The sequence below is a fragment of the Scyliorhinus canicula genome, chromosome 20, assembly GCF_902713615.1.
Source record: "Scyliorhinus canicula chromosome 20, sScyCan1.1, whole genome shotgun sequence".
Taxonomy (NCBI): domain Eukaryota; kingdom Metazoa; phylum Chordata; class Chondrichthyes; order Carcharhiniformes; family Scyliorhinidae; genus Scyliorhinus; species Scyliorhinus canicula.
In genome coordinates, this window is record NC_052165.1 from 24,952,786 (window position 1) to 24,974,537 (window position 21,752).

At 45.9% G+C, this 21,752-nt stretch overlaps 1 protein-coding gene across 2 annotated transcripts in view; it reads left to right on the top strand.

Moving 5' to 3' along the window:
- Positions 1–21,752, top strand: part of ptprr (protein tyrosine phosphatase receptor type R) — a 281,259-nt gene that overhangs the window by 221,149 nt on the left and 38,358 nt on the right. For both annotated transcript variants that reach the window (XM_038780900.1, XM_038780901.1), the window contains 3 exons: positions 9,761–9,871; positions 11,333–11,490; positions 13,768–13,881. In XM_038780900.1, the coding sequence (XP_038636828.1) occupies positions 9,761–9,871; positions 11,333–11,490; positions 13,768–13,881 (383 nt within the window). The remainder of the gene's footprint in view (positions 1–9,760; positions 9,872–11,332; positions 11,491–13,767; positions 13,882–21,752) is intronic.

Here is a 21,752-nt window from a genome sequence, read left to right on the forward strand (position 1 = left end):
TTTGAGTTGCACAGATATTGCAGAGGGTTGGAGGAGATTACAGGGATAGGAAGGGATGAGGCCATGGAGAGATTTTCAAACAAGGATGATGATGTATTAAAATCAAGGTGTTGCTTAACTAGGAACCATTTCAGCTTATTTCTGTATCCTTAGACAAGGGAGGAGGAACAATTTGTTATAGTTCCTGCTCCTAACTGAAATGGATTGACCACTGCAGGAAAAAGTGTGTCAGCCAAGGGCAGGATCAGATGAAACCGTGATGCTTCTCACAATCAAACATATTACGCGCGTAATATGTCCACAGGTGATGATTGGGAGCATAGAATTGTGTGAGAGATGAGGGGTGTGAGGAACAGTATGTGCTTTAGCCAGAGCCTTTAATTTCCACAGGACATTCAAAAGCACTTCATAGCCAGTCAATTACTTTTTGGGCGTGATTTAACGGAAAGAAAACAGTCTCGTTTTGGGTGCGAATAGCGGGGAGTTTCTCGGACCCGACAGTGCCGAGATTGACCCTGCTATCAAACAGGACTTTGGTTTTTTGGGGGGGCCTCCACGGAGAACACAAGTCACACTTACCTCACTTACCTCACTTCCTGCACTAATGATCTCAGCCCGATCTCTGAACCTCTGGACACTCCCCCCACTGCAGTCTGTGACACCCCCCTGCCGTGCCTCTTACCAAGTAGGGTGTCCTCACTCCCCACCCCTCACCCTATCTCATAAGGGCCACCCCTGTTACTGATCCCCACCAATGACAACCTGGCAGCTTGACACTGCCAGCTTGACACTCTGGCAGTGCCCCTGTTAGCCTGGAAATGTCACCCTGGCAGTGCCAAGGTGCCAGGCTGGAAGTGCCAAGGTGCCTGGGTGGCATTGAGGTGCCAGAGTACCACCCTGCCCAGAGCCCAACCACCCGGGGACTTCCAATCGCCTAGGAGACCCCCCCAAATGCCATTACACCTGGTCCACATTTGTGGAAACCAGTGCTAAACAGCGTCACGGCGAGATCTCCTAGACTCAGATGTTCAATACTGGGCCGTGGGAGACTCCGGCGCCGACATATTTAAGTGAAGCTAACTGCTCACTTAAATAAACTAATCTGGATCCCACCCAGTGAGGGCGAGGTCCAGATCGCAACATCTCACGAGATCACAGTAGATCTCGTGACGTGTCCCAAGTATCGCAAATCTCGCGAGAGGCCTCTCGTGAGATTTAACGGCCTTGTCACATCTCTAAGTCGGGCGTGACGAGACCTGACATTTGTGCCCTTTGATGCTTTCGTAGGCAAATGGGACAGCCAAAATTCATAGAATGATTCAATCATACAGCACCTCTGTGGCTATTTGGTCCAACATGTCTGCGTCAACTTGTAGTCATACAGAGATTTAAAATAATAAAATCTCCCAAAGCTCTTATAGGCGGGTGATAGAGCACAGGTTGAGACCGAGACACATAAGGTGTTGGAATTGGTCAAAAAGGTAGCTTTAAAGGGCAACTTGAAGGAGAAAAGAGAGGTGGAGAGGCAGAGAAGTTTAGAGAAGGAATTCAGGGTTTATGGTCTAGTCAGCTGAAAGCATGACCAGCAATGGTGGAACAATTAAAACCAGCGAAACTCAAGAGGCCAGAATGAGATAAGCACAGATAACATGGAAGGTTATGGGCCTGAAAGGAGATTGCAGAGGTAGGAAGAGATGAGGCCCTGTAGGGATTTGAACTTGAGGATGAGAATTATAAAATCAAGGCATGGCCTAACCAGGTGTTAATGGGGAACACAGGGTAATAATAATAATCTTTATTGTCACAAGTAGGCTTACATTAACACTGCAATGAAGTTACTGTGAAAAGCCCCTAGTCGCCACACTCCGGCGCCTGTTCGGAGAATTCAGAATGTCAAATTCACCTAACCGCACATCTTTTGGGACTTGTGGGAGGAAACCGGAGCACCCGGAGGAAACTCACTCAGACACAGGGAGAACGTGCAGACTCCGCACAGACAGTGACTCAAGCCGGGAATCGAACCTGGGACCCTGGAGCTGTGAAGCAACAGTGCTAACCACTATGCTACTGTGCTAACCACAGGTTAACAGGATTCAGTGTGAGTAAGAACATGAGCAGCAGGGCATTAGATGGCCTCAAGTTTACAGGAAGTAGAATGAGGGAGACTGACCAGGAGTGTGTTGGAATAGTCAAGTCTAGAGGTAAGAAAGATGCAGAGGGTTTCAGCAGGAAATTGAGTTGAGGCATCCAGCAATGCTACAGAGTTGGGAATCGGTGATCTTAGTGATGTCATTGATATGTGGACAGAAGCTCATCTCAGGGTGAACAGAAACCAAGATTGAGAACAATCTGTTTCCGCTTCAGAGGGTTATCAGTTAATCAGGTGCTGCTTATGGGCTTAATGCTGGCCAAGACACTGAGAAAATACCCTCTACTTTGAAAAAGTGCCATGAAATCTTTTACACTCGCCTGAATAGTACAGAGGGCCTCAACAGGTTGGTGCAATGTTAAGATGGCATCAATAATTGTGCAGCATTCCCTTAGTTCTGGTCTACAATGTTAGCCTCGACTCTACTAAAGGAACCTGAACCCACAACATTTTGATTTAGAGGCTAGAGCGTTGTCCCTGAGCCGCACTGATTTCATGCAAGATATTTCCAAGAGTAAACATTTCTAACAATGCACTTAAGATTAGGCAGATTTGAAGGAGTTATAAATAACTCATTAAAGCATAGCTAACATTGCATGAGACAATAAGTAGGATATGTTTGTATGAATAGGCATAGCGCATTGTCCACCCAGTTTTGAATGTTGAAAATTTAGTTGGTCCAGGATCAAGAAAAACACCCTTGCTATAGCTAAAAGCTTTGGCAATCAAATAGTTCCTTTATCTCTGTGTCTCAGGAGGGGTCAATTTGCTTAATGATCTGCAGCTGACAATGATGGATTTGGTCTGTACTTTTGGCAATATTAACAATAAAATAAAATCACAATGAGAGGGAGGAGCATGAACTTTGATTCCAGAACTGATAAAGCAAATGTATCACACAATGAATATATGTTGTTGATTGAATGAAATTTAAGAAGATACTGAACACTACTCTGCACTGGTAAGGTGAGAGACATGAGGAACGAAGGGCTTTGATGCATATTGGAGAAACAATCATCTTGGGCTACTACAAGGACAGGTACCATTGTCTTTTAATATCCGTGCTTCTGCATAACTCCAGTGTGTTAAATGCTGCTTCAACCTTAATGAGTTCAAATCTTTGAGTGTGAGTCATACAAATACTTCAGGACTGAGTGTAATTGTACTTGGTAAGTGAAGAATGTGTGGTTCAGCTGTTAATGAATTGTGTCAGCTATGTTCAGGCTACAGTGGTGCAAACAATCTGTTTTCGAAATGATGTGACAAAGTGATTTATCCGTCACACTATTCTGTCAAAGTGTTTCATGTATAAAACTGAGCACGGTCAGAATAATTCACCTCGCCTCTCTCTCCTGTGACACTGTTAAGTTTGGCAATTTCTGCAGTAAATCCTCTGTCTACCTGTTCAGCAGAACTGTGCCGTTCTCGTGTTACTTGATGCATGTTTAATTTTAATGTCTCTGTGGTCTCATCAACATTTTTGCATTAAGTACAATTTTTTTCATCCTTTTAATGGGCTGTAATGCGTAACCCCTCGGGGCAGTGCTATGTTCTGCCTGTTAGGAAGTCATTTTGAATTGTTTTCTGTTCTACTGACTACTATTGATACCTATGTAATTTTTCTAAAATATCTGTCAATTTGCAAGTTCATTATAATTAAATGTGAGTGCATGCTGGTGAAGAGCTCATTGTGTGTTTCAGAGAACACGACCTTCCTTCGGATCTATCATTTCAATTAAAACCTTTCTGTGTCCTAATAATGCTTCAAAAACAAGCAAATCACTATTCATATGCATTATAGGTAAATAATGCTTCCCAAATAAACTGGCGTACAATTATTTCCAGCATATTCCAGAGCATCAATAACAATAACCATGTCCATTTATTTATGTCATTTTTCATCAAGATACAGCCCATTGTGAAGTAGATGAATCACAAAAGGATAGAACATTTAAATGTGCTCACTTAACAATATAAAATGTAGTCCGGTCTAAACTAAGTAATACACCACTTTATGTCAACAATTTAAAAACTATTTTATGTTTTATGTTTATTTAAAATAGATATGAGAAATTTCCCACGGCCTACCAAGTAAAGGCCCCACCCTTTTCACTGGGATTCTCAGACTGAGACGAGTATTGTAGTATCAGTTCTGGTCGGAAGTTTTAGATCTAATGATTTGCCTTTTTTTAAATTGTTCTTGGGATGGGGGCTTCGCTGGCTGGGCCAGCATTTGTTGCTCATCCCTAATTGCCCTTGAACTGAGCGGCTTGTTAGGCCATTTCAGTGGAGGGCAGTTACGAGTTAACCGCATCGGTGTGTGAGTCTGGAGTCACATGTAGGCCAGGTCGAGTTAGAACGGCCGATTTCCTTCCCTCAATAGTGAACCAGATGGATTTTTACAACAAGCAGCAATTGTTTCATGGTCATCATTAGACTTCCAGAACATTGAACATACAGTGCAGAAGGAGGCCATTCAGCCCATCGAATCTGCACCGACCCACTTAAGCCTTCACTTCCACTCTATCCCTGTAACCCAATAACCCCTATTAACCGTTTTGGAAACGAAGGGCAATTTAGCATGGCCAATCCACCTAACCTGCACATCTTTGGACTGTGGGAGGAAACCGGAGCACCCGGAGGAAACCCTGGATTTTTTTTTTTTAAAAATAATTTTTATTGAAAGAGTTTTTCCATACAGACATTTACCCCTACTAATTTTTAAATTATTTACAACACAATCCCTCTAGGCAAATGTCCCTCCCTCGCCCGCCCACTCGCGCGCACCAGTCCTCCCCCCCCCCCCCCCCCCCAGGCAACCTTAACAAACAAGGCAGCCTACAGTTTCAGACATGAGCAGCGAGCAGACTTGCCCGCGTTACAGTCGTGCATGTCCCCCCACGACCCTTGCTGCCCCCCCCCTCCCCTCCCCCCCCCTCCCTCCCCCCCCTCCCCCCCCCCCCCCCCCCCCCCCCCCCGGGTTGCTGCTGCCACGACCCCAAACGTCTATCTCTGATCTAAAAAGTCAAGGAAGGTTGCCACCGCCTGGCGAATCCCTGTACCGACCCTCTCAGGGCAAATTTGATCCTTTCTAGCTGAATATAGCTAGCCATATCGTTAATCCAAGTTTCAACGCTTGGAGGCCTCGCGTCCTTCCATTGAATTAATATCCTTCGTCGAGCCACTAGGGACGCAAAGGCCAGTATTCCAGCCTCCCTAGCCTCCTGTACCCCCCGGTTCTACCCCGACCCCAAAGATCGCAAACCCCCATCCTGGTTTGACCCTGGACCCCACCACCTTCGACACCGTCCTTGCCACCCCCTTCCAGAACCCTTCCAGCACCGGACATGCCCCAGAACATATGCACATGGTTCGCTGGGCTTCCCAGACATCTGACACACCTGTCCTCACCCCCAAAGAACCGGCTCATCCTTGTCCCCGTCATGTGAGCTCTATGCAGCACCTTAAATTGAATGAGGCTCAGTCTCGCACACGAGGAGGAAGAGTTGACCTTCTCCAGTGCATCCGCCCACGTCCCGTCTTCTATCTGCTCTCCCAGCTCCCCTTCCCACTTGGCTTTCAGCTCCTCCCCTGATGCTGCTTCCGCCTCCTGCATTATCTTGTAGATGTCTGATATCTTCCCCCCTCCGACCCGGACACCCGAGAGCACCCTATCACTCGCCCCCTTACTGGGGAGCAGGGGAAACCCCTCCACCTGCCGCCTAGCAAATGCCTTCACTTGTAAATATCTGAACATGTTTCCCGGGGGGAGCTCAAACTTCTCCTCCAGCCCTCCCAGGCTCGCAAACCTCCCCTCTATAAACAGGTCCTTCAGCTGCCGTATGCCCACCCTGTACCAGCTCTGAAATCCCCCGTCGATGTTCCCCGGGATGAATCTATGGTTCCCTCTTATTGGCGCCACCAACAGACCTCCCATTTCCCCCCTATGTCGCCTCCACTGCCCCCATATCTTGAGGGTGGCCGCCACCACCGGGCTCGTGGTGTACCTCGTGGGGGGGAGCGGCCATGGTGCCGTTACTAGGGCCCCCAGGCTTGTGTTGCCACAGGACGCCCTCTCCATTCGTTTCCAAGCTGCCCCCTCCCCTTCCATCATCCACTTGCGCACCATTGACACATTTGCCGCCCAGTAGTACCCCGAGAGATTGGGCAGTGCCAGCCCTCCACTGTCCCTACTCCGCTCCAAAAAGACCCTCCTCACCCTTGGGGTGCCATGCGCCCACACGTAGCTCATGATGCTACTCGTCACCTTTTTGAAGAAGGCCCTAGGGAGGAAGATGGGCAAGCACTGAAATAAAAACAAGAACCTTGGGAGGACCGTCATTTTGATTGACTGCACCCTCCCCGCCAGCGACAACGGTACCATGTCCCACCTCTTAAATTCCTCCTCCATCTGTTCCACCAGCCTGGAAAAGTTCAACTTGTGGAGGGTCCCCCAGTTCCTTGCCACCTGCACCCCTAAGTACCTAAAGCTCTTCCTGCTCGCTTGAAGGGGAGTCTCCCAATACCCTCTCCCTGGTCCCCCGGGTGTATCACAAAAACCTCGCTTTTGCCCAAATTTAGTTTGTACCCCGAAAAGTCCCCAAACTCTGCTAATAGTTCCATTATCTCCGGCATTCCCCCTTCTGGGTCTGCACGTACAGCAGTAGATCATCCGCATACAGCGATACTCGATGTTCCTCCCCTACCCTAGTCAGTCCTCTCCACCCCCCTGAACCCCTCAGTGCCATCGCCAACGGTTCAATCGCCAGTGCGAAAAGTAGGGGGGATAGGGGACATCCCTGCCTGGTCCCTCGGTGGAGCCCGAAATACTCCGACCTCCTCCCGTTTGTCACTACACTCGCCGTCGGGGCCGAGTAGAGCAACTTCACCCACTTAATAAACCCTTCCCCAAACCCAAACCGTTCCAACGTCTCCCACAGGTACTCCCACTCCACCCTATCGAATGCCTTCTCCGCGTCCAGCGCTACCACTATCTCAGCCTCCCTCTCCACTGCCGGCATCATAATTACATTCAGCAATCTCCGCACGTTCGTGTTGAGCTGCCGCCCCTTCACGAACCCCGTCTGGTCCTCATGGATTACCCCTGGCACACAATCCTCTATTCTAGCTGCCAGGATCTTGCCAGCAACTTGGCATCCACGTTCAGAAGCGAGATAGGCCTGTAGGACCCGCACTGCACGGGGTCTTTATCCCGCTTCAATATCAGGGAGATCAGAGCCTGCGACATTGTCGGGGGCAGAACCCCCCCCTCTCGCGCCTCATTAAAGGCTCGTACCAGTACCGGTCCCACCAAGTCCACATTTTTCTTATAGAATTCCACCGGGAACCCATCTGGCCCCGGCGCCTTCCCCGCTTGCATCTGACCTATTCCCTTGACTAGCTCCTCTAGCCCTATTGGCGCCCCCAGCCCTTCTACCAGCCCCTCCTGGACCCTTGGGAACCTCAATTTATTTAGGAAGTCCTCCATTCCCCCTCTCCTCGTCGGCGGCTCAGACCGATACAACTCCTTGTAAAAATCCCTGAAGACCCCGTTCACTTCTTGCCCCTTCTGCACTACCTTCCCGCCCCTCTCCTTCACTCCCCCAATCTCCCTAGCCGCATCTCGTTTGCGAAGCTGGTGTGCCAGCATCCTGCTCGCCTTTTCCCCATACTCATAGACCGCGCCCTGTGCCCTTCTCCACTGCGTCTCTGCCTTCCTGGTGGTCAGCAGGTCGAACTTGACCTGCAGGCTGCGCCGTTCTTCCAGCAGCCCCTCCTCTGGTGCCTCCGCATATCTCCTATCCACTTCCAATAGCTCCCCCACCAGCCTCTCCCTCTCCTGCCTCTCCTTTCTTTCTCTGTGCGCCCTTATGGAGATCAGCTCTCCCCTGATCACTGCCTTCAGGGCCTCCCAGACCATCCCCACCTGCACCTCACCCGTGTCATTCAAGTCCAGATAGCTCTCAATGCTCTTCCGGACCCTTTTACACACCTCGTCGTCCGCTAACAGCCCCACATCCAGCCGCCACAGCGGGCGCTGGTCCCGCGCCTCCCCCATTTCCACATCCACCCAATGCGGTGCATGATCAGAGATCGCAATGGCCGAGTACTCAGCTTCCCGTACCCTCGGGATCAGCCCCCTGCTCAACACGAAGAAATCGATTCTGGAGTACACTCTATGGACGTGGGAGAAAAAGGAATACTCCCTCGCCCTCGGCCTACCAAACCTCCATGGGTCTACTCCTCCCATCTGCTCCATGTACCCCCTCAGCACTTCTGCCGCTGCCGGCCTCCTATTGGTCCTTGAGCTCGATCTGTCTAGCCCGGGGTCCAGCACTGTGTTAAAGTCCCCCCCCCATGATCAAGCCCCCTGCCTCCAGTCCCGGAATGAGGCCCAATAGGCGCCTCATAAAACCCGCGTCATCCCAGTTCGGGGCATATACGTTGACCATCACCACTTTCTCCCCCTGCAGCTTACCCTTCACCATCACATACCTACCCTCCTTATCCGCCACCACCTCCTCCGCCACGAACGACACCCTCTTTCCCACCAGAATCGCCACCCCCCGGTTCTTTGCGTCCAATCCAGAGTGGAACACCTGTCCCACCCACCCCCTTCTCAGGCGAACCTGGTCCACTACCTTCAAATGGGTCTCCTGTAACATAGCTACATCAGCCTTCAGTCCCTTCAGGTGTGAGAATACCCTTGATCTCTTGACCGGCCCATTCAACCCCCTCACGTTCCAAGTGATCAGCCGGGTCGCGGGACGACCCGCCCCCTTCCCCTGCCGATTAGCCATGTCCTGTTCCCTGCTCGCCCCGGGTCGACCCTCCCCTACTGACCCGCTCCCCATGGCGATGTCCCCCTCCCCCCACCTCTCCAGTCCTCCACTTCCCGTTTCTGGTCTTTTCAGCAGCAAACCCTGGATTTTTTTGTTGAATTCAAATGTCACCATCTGCCGTAGTGGGATTCAAGCCTGGGACACCGGAGCATTACCCTGGGTGTTTGGATTACTAGTCCAGTGACAATACTCCACCGTCTTCCCAGCTCTTTTGCATCTGCTGGTTTTCATTTTTCTCTCATGATTTGTCCATTTGATTTGGACATGTAAATGCCATGACTCAGCAGCCAAAGTGGGCTCCCATTGAAGGAGGGTGGCCAGCTTTAAAAAAACTATGCAGGATCCAAGGAGATGCTGTCAGCTACAGCAGCATCTTATACTGGGGAAGCTAATTTAGTGGGATGTTATTTGCACATGAAGGGGCAAATAATTCTAATTCTGTTGGTAGTTCTCAATTTGCTGTTACTGTCACAGCAGAAATCCTAACATCATCCTGGTTACTGCCAACAACGAAATCAATCCATTTACATACTTGATCCAAAGAAGGGAAGATTATTAAGAAAGTGAAATTGGTTCTATTCCACACCTTTGCCTTATTAAAATAAAATTGTGTGTGCTGCTAGAATGCAATATGAAAACAAAACAAATAAAAAAAGGCACAACCCTTTAGATTAGCTTTACCCTGTCCTAAGCAAATGTTCTAACCATGCTCAATCATGAGGTGTGGATTACACCGTGTACATTCAAACCATCTATTTTTTTGTCACAGAAATGTGTTTTATATTGGCCAGAGAAACGGGGCATATACGGGAAGGTTGAAGTTCTTGTTAACAGCGTTACTGAATGTGAACATTACATCATTCGGGACCTTACCCTTAAGGTAAACATCGATGGAAACAGTAGTTAAATGCCGAGAATTGAACTTCTGTTGATCTACAACTGAACTATTTATATCATAATTAAATACAAGGTTGACATTTTTCATAGTTAATGTAGTAATAAAATTGTTTTCATTGTTTAATTTTACTTTGCTTTGACTGTACTGTCAGCACCGTATTACATTATTTAAGCTAGGCATTTTTTTTTGTGAGTATTATGTACATATGATGTATTTTAAGAACAAATTGACATGAAAAGACCAATAAACTCATTGAGATTCATCTTCCCAATGCTTTAACTCCTAGCAAGCATCCAGTCGCATTTTTCCATGAACCACCCTACTTGATAGACTATCCTAACGTTACCATGATTTAAGCTTAAGAAAGTTCACTGACTATTTTCAATTTAGCTTTCACTAATTTACATGTGCATACCTATTGGCGAAATCTATAACTGTTGACGCCTTGTACCTAAATTTGTACAAATTGAACTTGTATAATCTTTCCTCGCAACTTATTCCTTTAAATTTGAGGATTTGTTGATTTTTCTCTGCATTTTCGCCAATCTTTCAGAACTATGATGATCAAAATTGAACTTCATGACGTCTGCCTAATGCATCCCAAAACTGTAGCAAAACCTCTGTAAACTGTCTGGCTGTGTATCCCAATATTCCAGTTGTTTTTTTCATAATTGCTTTACTAAAACATCTCAATATTAAAGGACGGGTTTTAGCATAATTACAAACTCCCTTTCCAAAGCTTTTCATGTTAATTCCATTCCATTGAATGTGTTAAATATATTATAGATTTTACCTACATAATGTACATAATATATCTAACATTAACGTTACTTTGCCAATTACGTGATTAATTCTTAAAGGCGTGATTTCAAAAGCTGTAGTTCTTTTTAAAAATAAATTTAGAGTACCCAATTCATTTTTTCCAATTAAGGGGCAATTTCGCGTGGCCAATCCACCCACCCTACACAACTTTGGGTTGTGGGGGCGAAACCCACACAAACACTGGGAGAATGTGCCAACTCCACACAGACAGTGATCCAGAGCCCGGATTGAACCAGGGACCTCGCGCTGTGAGGCAGCAGTGCTAACCACTGCGCGCCGTGCTGCCCTCTAAAACTGTAGTTCTAATATGAAATGGTACTTCTTTTATTATTGGGTATTGAATCTTAGCAAAGAGCCAAGAATCTTCATAACTTTAAACATACCAAGGTTGAAAACTAGAAGAGAAGGTGAGATAAATCAAGAAGTTGTTTTGCGTCAACCTTGAGTTTAAACTCCGGTAATTGGTAGGAGAAAGGGAAGTAGACTGAGGAAAGTAATGAGCACCAGAAGTTCGAGTGTTTGGAAAAGATTGCGGTAGAGAGGAGATATACGTTGACTGGAAGAATGAAACGGTGTATCATCAAAATTAATAACATATGTGCCTCTATCTTTTCTGACCAGCATGAAGGCAAGTCTCAAAACATAAAACACTATTGGTACAAGTCTTGGCCTGATCACAAAACCCCAGATAGTGCACAACCACTATTGCAACTCATGCTGAAAGTGGAGGAGACGAGGCAGAAATCACCAGGTCGAGGCCCTGTTGTTGTACACTGCAGGTAAAGTGTTTTACAATGTTTTGGTCTGTGAAGAAATTTTTTATCTTGATTTCAGAAATGAGGATTGAACAAACTTTGTACGTTGTCATACTTGCTAATGGACTGGGCGATTGTAGTTAGGAATTATGAAAAAAGAAAGCTTTCCATGTATGTAGCATTTGCCATGATCACCAGACATCTCAAAGTCCTTCACAGCCAATTAAATGCTTTTGTAATGTAATCAATATTATAACGTAGTAAATACGCCAACCAATTTGCCACAGTTAACTTTCACAAACTGGAAGTTTGATCGTGGCCAGGTAATCTGTTTCTCTGATGTTGATTGAGAATATTGACCATGGCCATCAGTTAACAACTCCCCAGCTGTTCTTTAAAATAAAGCGTTTAGATCTTTTACATAAACCCAAAAAGGTAGATTGGGCTTCAGTTTAACGTCTGATTCTCTGACCGCACAGTACTCCCTCAGCACTCCACTGGAGAGTCGGTCTTGATTTTTGTACTCAAGCCCTGGAGTGGGACTTAACCCAGAATCCTGTGACTCTGGGATGAGACTGCTACCAACTGAGCCATGGTTTACACGTATAGTTCTTGTAAACAGTTAAAGCATAACTATCTCAATAGTAAAGATCCACTGAGATATTTACTGTTTTTAAAAAGTAGTAAAATTATTCATCAATTGAGTTTTTTAAATTAAATTCTTCACCTGCACTGCAGTGAATCATGTTCTGACTTTGTGAATGAGCCATGACTATGGTATGATCTGAAACAGAGGCAATATTTTTTTAATTGTCCTTCCCCCGAGAGTCTGCTTCTTGAACTGTAATTAATGAATCAGCTCTTGCTTTACTGTTTCATATCCCATAGGATCACTTGCTTTGAATTTTCACACAATCAGTGCATAGACGGAGCTAAGGAAGAGCTGAACATTTACCCATTTAATGAAACTCCCTTTGAAATAATATCCTCAGAGTCACCAAACTAACAATACCTATTTAAAGTCAGCCCAATACGCAGTTCTCAAAATTATTCATTTTATCCATTCAAGCCCCAATATTCAAAATAAAGTAACGACTATCATTTATCTGGCGTCTTTCACGAACACAGGACATTCCAGAACCCTTCACAGCCACTGGTGGACAGGCATTGTTGGTGATTTTGAGCCCTTGTTTGCCATCAGCGTAAAGGCGACGTGGACCCAAAATCACGCGTATGTCAGGAATCGGGATTCTCGCCAGTGAGAATTGGCACTGTCAGGGTACTAGGTTGTCACTGCCAAGGGGTGGGGCCAAAAGGGGTGGGGCCATGAAGGGGAGGGGCCCTAAAATGGGAGATTAAGTGGGGATCATGAAGGGAGGACATGCAGTTGTGGGGCATGGAGGGGGGCATTTGGTGACCCCCATAGCGGGGTGTGGCTCACCTGGCGGAGGGGGTTGCTGGTACCGGCTAGAAGGGGATGTGTCGTTGCCGGCAAGAAGGTGGCAGAGCCTGAAGGATGGCCCTTTGGGAGGGCCCCAATGCCAGCAATCCTTTTGGTGGGGGGGGGAGGGGCAAAGAGAGGGGATTAATGCAGCCAAGGGTGGTAGTGGTGGGGGATGGGCACTGAAGCCCAGATGCCTGAAATGTTGGGGGCGGCTTGGCGGTTGGGCACGGTGGGGTACGGGGGACGGGGGGGGGGGGGGGGGGGGGTGCTGCACTGTCACCGTTGAGATCTCTGTGAAGCCAAGATTGCCAGCATCTTCAGATCCCACACTTTTTCGGCGCATTTCACCCCTGGCTCCAAGATCGCGATTGGTGTTCCGACGTGATTCCCACGGGTTTTCCCCCAAAGTGGCACCTTGTCATTTTTTGGGGCGAATTCCGCCCATGTTTTCCAGGACTCCAGGAATAGCAACCTAGCTCTTCTTCAGGGTACTGCCATGAGAGATTTTAAACCCACCTGAGAGAGAAGGTGCCGGGCCTCTGAAAGATGGCACCTTTGACAGTACGACAATCGCTCAATTCTTCTCTGGCGTGTCAGCTTTCATTCTGTGCCCAATTCCAGTAGGGGAACTTTAACTCACAACCTTGCAACTCACACCCTTGCTACAGCTACACTGGCAACTGAATAATAAAATGTAAATAATTCCCCACTTCTCATTGCCAGTCTATTTTACTCCATCTAGAACTTAAATTTAAGCAACAAGACTGCCCCATGTAATTCCATTTAGAAAATAACATGGGAACACTAATTAAATGACTGTGAACTTACTGGATACATTTACATTATTTTTCTTTCAGTGCCGGGATAGGGAGAACAGGCTGTTTTATTGCTATCACCATTGGATGCCATCAGCTGAAAAACGAAGGAGTGGTCGACATACTAAGTATTGTTTGCCAGCTACGAGTGGACAGGTAGGTGCTCACATTTCCTCACAGTTACATAACAAGCTGATTGAGAAACAACTGTGGTTGCGAGATAGCGATAGATATGAAAGACCATTGCCGAGAACAAAACGTATTTGCTCCCTTACTGGCTGTAATCTGAATGTTTTTTTCATGGAAGTAGGTGTGCCTTTTCTTTTCCTTGGAGTGTGTATTCTGCATAAATTAACCAGCAGCAAGCTTGTGTGAGTTTAAAATAAAGAAGGTCACCTGGACTCAAAACGTTAGCTCTTTTCTCTCCTGACAGATGTTGCCAGACCTACTGAGATTTTCCAACATTTTCTCTTTTGATTTCAGATTCCAGCATCTGCAGTAATTTGCTTTCATCTGTTCTCACACACTTACCCCAAATTAACACAATATCAGATATTCAGTCACACACATGCACTCACACACACACACACACACAGACACACACACACCACATGCAAATAATGCACCTTCACAAGTTACAGTTAATTCAGTCTTTGATTTATGGTTTCCAGTGTCCCATGTGGTTTTGTGAATAGTTTTAATGATTTAAAGTTGAAATCTGGGTCTTACAACAAGTTGCAAGGGTTCCAGTAGTTTAACATCCAGGAGGTTGGTTCTCAGGTGCACTTTGAACCTAGAACAGGTTAAGTACTTTGGCTGCTTGAACAGTTGCAGCTTATTTCAGAGTCCGGTTGTCAGACTGGAGGGTGACCTACAGATCTGTTGGGTCCTGGGATAATAATGTGCAGCCTCTGAAAACCAGCTTTGATCACGTCAGCGGGGTTAACACTTCTGCGGCCCACCAACCTATTTAGGATCGGGGACCCAGTGTGATACAATGGGATGTTGATGGTGACCACTGAGTTTCAATCTTCCCTTTCACCCAAGGTGAAACGTGAAGACATGCAGTCTGGAAACTCAGCCTGGCCTATCCATAAACAATAAGCTGTGTAAATTCCACAAATGGCTTTGAGGTGCCCTCACCCATGTCCACATTTAATTACAGTAAGAAGTCTTACAACACCAGGTTAAAGTCCAACAGGTTTGTTTCAAACACGAGCTTTCGGAGCACGGCTCCTTCTTCAGGTGAATGGCTTTGGCCTACATTTGATATCAAGTATATCTATTTAATTAGATATACTTGATATCAAATGTAGGCCAAATGCCAAAGTCACATGATTTGCAACAGCCATCTTAAAAAGTTGTTCGTGTCCATTTTTTAAACAAATATAAGACAGTTCCAGATGCTTCCATATGAGGGTATAAACAGCACATGCTTTTACTAGGCATGGCACTATTCAATGCAATGACCCAATTCAAGATTTAATTGTTTTGTGCCTCTACCACTCTATGAGGACTCTATTTCATGTCTCAGTTATTCTTTGTGTGTAGAGTAATTTCCTGATGTTGTCTTAAAGTTGACATTTAGTAGCATCCATTTTCTACTTCTGTTAATAAAACTTTTCTGCACTACCGGTAATTGTTTCCATATCATTAACTATTTTGTGTACCGCGATAAGGGGGGGCCTGTGTACATGTGCCAACAACAGACTTTCTTTGGACTTGCAGTCCATTTCATCTCTCATTTTCTCACTGTGGTAGGACTTCAATTCTTTTCCCCAGCATTGTCAGTCAGTTCAACTTTTCGCCTATTCCTTTTCATTTGTCAATACTGTAGCTATATTACGCACGGGCTATATTATGCACGGACAATGAGCCGACACAGAGGGTGGTATTTTCCAGTCCCCCCAGAAGCAGAAACCGGAAGATTTGGAGCATAGCCAAAAGTCAATTGACTTTTCCTCCATGATGTCAGCACACCAGCAATCACTGTCACTCCCACGGCTCAATGCATTCCGTTCTTTATAATGGCCTCACCAGAATGAAGGTGCTGTGGAGCATGAATTCCATGCAATTAAGTTGTTTCAAAGCCAGTGAAAATTAAGCCCAGAGTTTTACGCACTGTAGGAAATAAAATCATGTTAACTTGTGATTTTTTTTTGGATCAATTATTAAAAAAGATATCCGCCCTTACTGAAACCTGCACATTATTTTCTGTTTCTTTGAATTCACTCATTGGCAGCCATCTAAGCCACATTAAAAATTGAATTTGCTACGCCTATTGGGCATCACTGATGGTTTGGAAGTTTAATTTGCATGCTCAGAAAAGGAATATATGTTGTGATGCTAGCACATTCCCCAGGATTGAGTTGTTTACAATGACTTCTGCTTGTTATAACCCATTTTTCCATTCTGCCTAATGGGATTGGTAGGAAATTTGAGTGTAGACAATGGCAATAAGGATGGACACATGAATGAAAGCTTTTTCACATATAACTTCCGAATTATGCCCCAAAGGAAATTCCAACGTGTACATGGTCCACTCTGTAAACTTACTAAAATATGCAAATTGGCAGGAGCATGAAACATTGCCTTGTCTGCTATTTGGTGCATTTATCTCAAAGACGCATTTTACACCGTCTACAATAATACAATGTGCTAAATGGTAGCCAACCATCTTAACATTCACATTATCCAAACCTACGAATTTGACCTTACACACAGTATCGTTTACAGCAAATGCAAAAATGTCTGCACCGTTTGGAGTTTTTCTTTCCTAAAGAGGTACTGTATCTTCGCTTTCAGAGAAGTTTTTAGATGGACTAGTTCCAAAAGTATCCTTTTCCTTCCCTTTCTCGTCATTTTCTCTCCCACAGGGTTGGAATATGTTGAGACTCCGGACAAAAACAACAACTTGCATTTATGTGGTACCTTTAATGCAGTAAAATGTCCCAAGGTCTTAACCTGCAGTCATCTGTATATCAATGCAGGAATTTAAGGAGTGCTCCTCGCTTGATACCTTTGATGTGAAATTGGCAACATGTTTAAGGAATGTTTCCTCCGCTTTGTTACTGAACAGCTGTGTAACCAGGATACATGTTCTGCCAATCTATGTCAACAGCATTGTTGCATAGCATGATTAGTCCCTCAAGAAGTGGATGCAGTCAATCTGTGCTCTTAGTAAGTACAGTCACTAAACTATGGGAGGTGCAGGTCAGTTAGCTCAGTTGGCTGGACGGCTGGTTCATGATGTGGAGTGCTGCGAACAGCAAGGGTTCAATTCCTGTACCGGCTGAGGTTATCCATAAAGGCTCCGCATTCCCAACCGTGCCCCTGCCTGGTGTGGTGACCCTCAGGTTAAATCGCCACCAGTCAGCCCCCTCTTTCAAAAAGTGAAAGCAACCTGTGGTCCTCGGGGACTATCGTGACTTTCCCTTTCACTAAACTTAATAGAATATTTGGACTGGTGATTGGAAAATAACTCAACATTGGGGGCGCGATCTAACCAAATTGCAATAGAGTCCTGTGTCGAGCACTTTTAACCGGGTGCATGAAAGAGATGGATCTCTTTTCTCTTGAAAAGTGAAGACCGAGAGGTGACTTAATAAAGGTCTTTAAAATTATTCAAGGTTTTGATAGAGCGGATACAGAGGAAATGTTTCCTCTTGTGGGAAGAGCCAAATTGGAGGTCTTCAAAATAATATAATCAATTTAAGAAATCAAGTAGGGAATTCAGAAGGAACATTTTTACCTCAGGAACGGTGAGGATGTGGAACTTGCTACTACAGGATATAGTTGAGTATTATAGGTACTTATAAGGGGAAACTAGATGAGGGAGAATGAAGTAGAGAGTACTGCTGATAGTGTTAGGTGAGGAAGAATGGGAGGAGGCTCAAGTGAACATGGACTGGTTAGGCTAAATTGCCAGATGCTGTGCTGTATTCTATGCAATCCTATTTAAGTATGAATGGTACTGTAGACTTTGTACAGGGCTGCTGTGATTCTTTGAATTGCCATGATTTCCTGAAGGTGTATACTTTTCTGTTTTCTCATTCCTTCTTTAAATTTCTGGGGTTTACTTTATTCCTCTTGCTTTTCTTGATGGTTGGCAGAAGAAAGGATCCCTTCCAAATCATAAACGTGTCCTTTTCCTTCAGAGATACTGACTGACCCACTGAGTCTTTCTAGCATTTTCCGTTTTGTTTTAAATATCACTTTTTCTTTTTAATTTAGAGTATCCAATTTAGTGTGGCCAATTCACCTACCCTGCCCATCTTTTTGGGTTGTGAGGGTAAGACCCAACTCCACACGGACAGTGACCCGGGGCCAGCATCGAACCTGGGTCTCAGTGCCATGAGGCAGCAACGCTAACCACTGTGCCACCGTGCTGCCCTTAAATCTCAAGCATTTTGATTCTTACATGAATTTTATTTGCCTGTTTTTTGTGCCTTCTTTTGTTGATTTCAGTTCTTTCAATGTTGCTCTTCATTGTTTTATTTGAAATAGTTGGTGAACCTCACAGAAATGTCACTTCGTCCATTTAAGTAAATGACTTTGAAACCTTAAAACTGAATCAACTGAGTTAAAAATAAGGCTTTATTGTGTAGAGAAGACCCCTTTCACAAATATTCCTTCCCTCCCTCACCAACGAACTGTGGGAGCCATGTGCGTATTCTATGCATATATATCTGTACCATCCACAAGATGCACTGCAGTAACTCGCCAAGGTTCCTTAGTTAGCACCTTCCAACCCACGACCGCTACCATCCAGAAGGACAAGAGCAGCAAATACCTGGGAACGCTGCCACCTGAAGGTTCCCCTCCAAGTCGCTCACTACCCCGACTTATGACATATATCACCGTTCCTTCACTGTCGCTGGGTCAAAATCCTGGAACTCCCTCCTTAACTGCACAGTGGGTGTACCTACATCTTGGGGTCTGCAGGTGTTCAAGAAGGCATCTCACCACCATCTTCTGAGGGCAACAAGGGATGGGCAATAAATACTGGCCTAACCAGTGATGCCCATATCCCATAAAAACTATATATATTTAAAAATTGCACAGTCAGTGGAACTGACTGTATAATGCAGTACTACAGTATTCATTTATTAAAGTAATATGCTTTTTACTCTCATAGGAACATAGGAGTAGGCTGTTAGTTCCATTGATTCTGCACTGCCATTGAAACAAACATTGCTGATCATCTATCTCTTGTGCCATGTTTCACACTATCACCATATTCCTTCATGTTATTAGTATCCAAGAATTATTTGATTTCTTTTTTTTTTAAAATAATTTTTATTAAGATTTTCAAAAACATATCCAAAACAGAAAATAACAAGAAAACAATATTAACAACAGCAAAAATAAAAACACACTAACCCCCAAAACCAAACCCCCCCCCCCCCCCGTAACTACAAAAAGGAGAGATAGATAAACACCCGGCATATCCAATAAACACATATACACATTTCTCCCTTCCCCCGAAACAACCCCCCCCCCCCCCCGCCCCTCCCCTCCTCTCCCCCAGCTGCCACCGCCTAGAGAGTCCCTGTACTGATCCCCTCAGGGCAAATTTCACCTTCTCCAACTTGATGAACCCCGCCATATCATTGATCCAGGCCTCCACGCTTGGGGGCCTCGCATCCTTCCATTGAAGCAAGATCCTCCGCTGGGCTACTAGGGACGCAAAGGCCAGAACCTTGGCCTCTTTCGCCTCCTGCACTCCCGGCTCCACTGCAACCCCAAAAATTGCGAGTCCCCAGCCTGGCCTGACCCTGGATCCTACCACCCTCGACACTGTCCTTGCTACCCCCTTCCAAAACTCCCCCAGCGCTGGGCATGCCCAGAACATATGGGCGTGGTTCGCTGGGCTCCCTGAGCACCTAGCACACCTTTCTTCGCCCCGAAAAACCTATTCATCCTCGACCCAGTCATGTGGGCCCTGTGCAGCACCTTGAACTGTATGAGGCTAAGCCTCGCACAGGAAGAGGAGGAATTCACTCTTTCCAGGGCATCCGCCCACGTCCCCTCCTCAATCTCCTCACCCAGCTCCTCCTCCCATTTATCCTTCAGCTTCTCCACCGAGGCCTCATCCACCTCCTGCATTACCCGGTATATGTCCAAAATCCTCCCTCCTCCAACCCACACCCCCGAGAGCACCCTGTCCCGTACCCCACGTGGGGCCAGCAGAGGGAACTCTTCCATCTGCCGCCTGGCAAACGCCCTAACCTGCATGTACCTAAACATGTTCCCCGGGGGGAGCCCAAACTTCCCCTCTAACTCACCCAGGCTCGCGAACCTCCCATCCACAAACAGGCCCCTCAGAATTATTTGATTTCTATCTTGAATATGCTCAATGAACTTCCACAACCCTCTGGGATGGAGAATTTCAAAGATTCACCAGCCTCTGAGTGAACAATTTTCTCCTCAGTTCAGTCTTAAATGTTCAGCCTCTTATTCTGAGACTGTGCCCCCTGTTTCTAGACTCACCAGCCCAGGAAGACACAACCCTGTCACGCCCTGTATGAAGTTCGTATGTTTCAATGAGATCACCTCCCATACTTTGGAACGCTAGAGAACACAGGCCCAATTTTCTCAATCTCTCTTCATAAAACAATCCCGCCATCCCAGGAATTGGTCTGGTCACCTGCATTGAATTCTGTCTATGGCAAGTACATCCATCCTTTGATAAAGAGACTAAAACCGTACACAGTACTACAGACACGGCTCACCAAGGTCCGATGCAATTGCAACAAGACATCTTTGCTCCTGTACTCCAATCCCCTTGCAATCCCTAACCAGCCTATAAGGGCTGGTTTAGCACAGTGGGCTAAACAGCTGCCTTGGAATGCAGAACAATGCCAGCAGCGCGGGTTCAATTCCCGTACCGGCCTTCCCGAACAGGCGCCGGAATGTGCCGACTATGGGCTTTTCACAGTAACTTCACTGAAACCTACTTGTGACAATTAGTGATTATTATTATTATTATTGCAGGCTGCACCTGCATGCTGGCTTTTAGTGGCTCATGAACAAGGACCCCCAGGTCTCTCTATACACCAACACTTCCCAACCTCTAACCATTTAAGAAGTACTTCTGATTTGTCTACCAAAGTGGATGGCTTCATACGTATTCACACTGTATTCCATCTGCCATGTTCTTGCTCATTTGCTCAGCCTGACATATAAGAACATAAGAACTAGGAGCAGGAGTAGGCCATCTGGCCCCTCGAGCCTGCTCCGCCATTCAATGAGATCATGGCTGATCTTTTGTGGACTCAGCTCCACTTTCCGGCCCGAACACCATAACCTTTAATCCCTTTATTCTTCAAAAAACTATCTATCTTTACCTTAAAAACATGTAATGAAGGAGCCTCAACTGCTTCACTGGGCAAGGAATTCCATAGATTCACAACCCTTTGGGTGAAGAAGTTCCTCCTAAACTCAGTTCTAAATCTACTTCCCCTTATTTTGAGGCTATGTCCCCTAGTTCTGCTGTCACCCGCCAGTGGAAACAACCTGCCCGCATCTATCCTATCTATTCCCTTCATAATTTTAAATGTTTCTATAAGATCCCCCCTCATCCTTCTAAATTCCAACGAGTACAGTCCCAGTCTACTCAACCTCTCCTCATAATCCAACCCCTTCAGCTCTGGGATTAACCTAGTGAATCTCCTCTGCACACCCTCCAGCGCCAGTACATCCTTTCTCAAGTAAGGAGACCAAAACTGAACACAATACTCCAGGTGTGGCCGCACTAACACCTTATACAATTGCAACATAACCTCCCTAGTCTTAAACTCCATCCCTCTAGCAATGAAGGACAAAATTCCATTTGCCTTCTTAATCACCTGTTGCACTTGTAAACCAACCTTCTGTGACTCATGCACTAGCACACCCAAGTCTCTCTGAACAGCGGCATGCTTTAATATTTTATCGAAATCCACTTGAAGCCTTCTTGAATCCTCCTCACAGCTCACATTCCCACCTAGTTTTGTGTCATCGGTAAACCTGGAAATATTACAGTC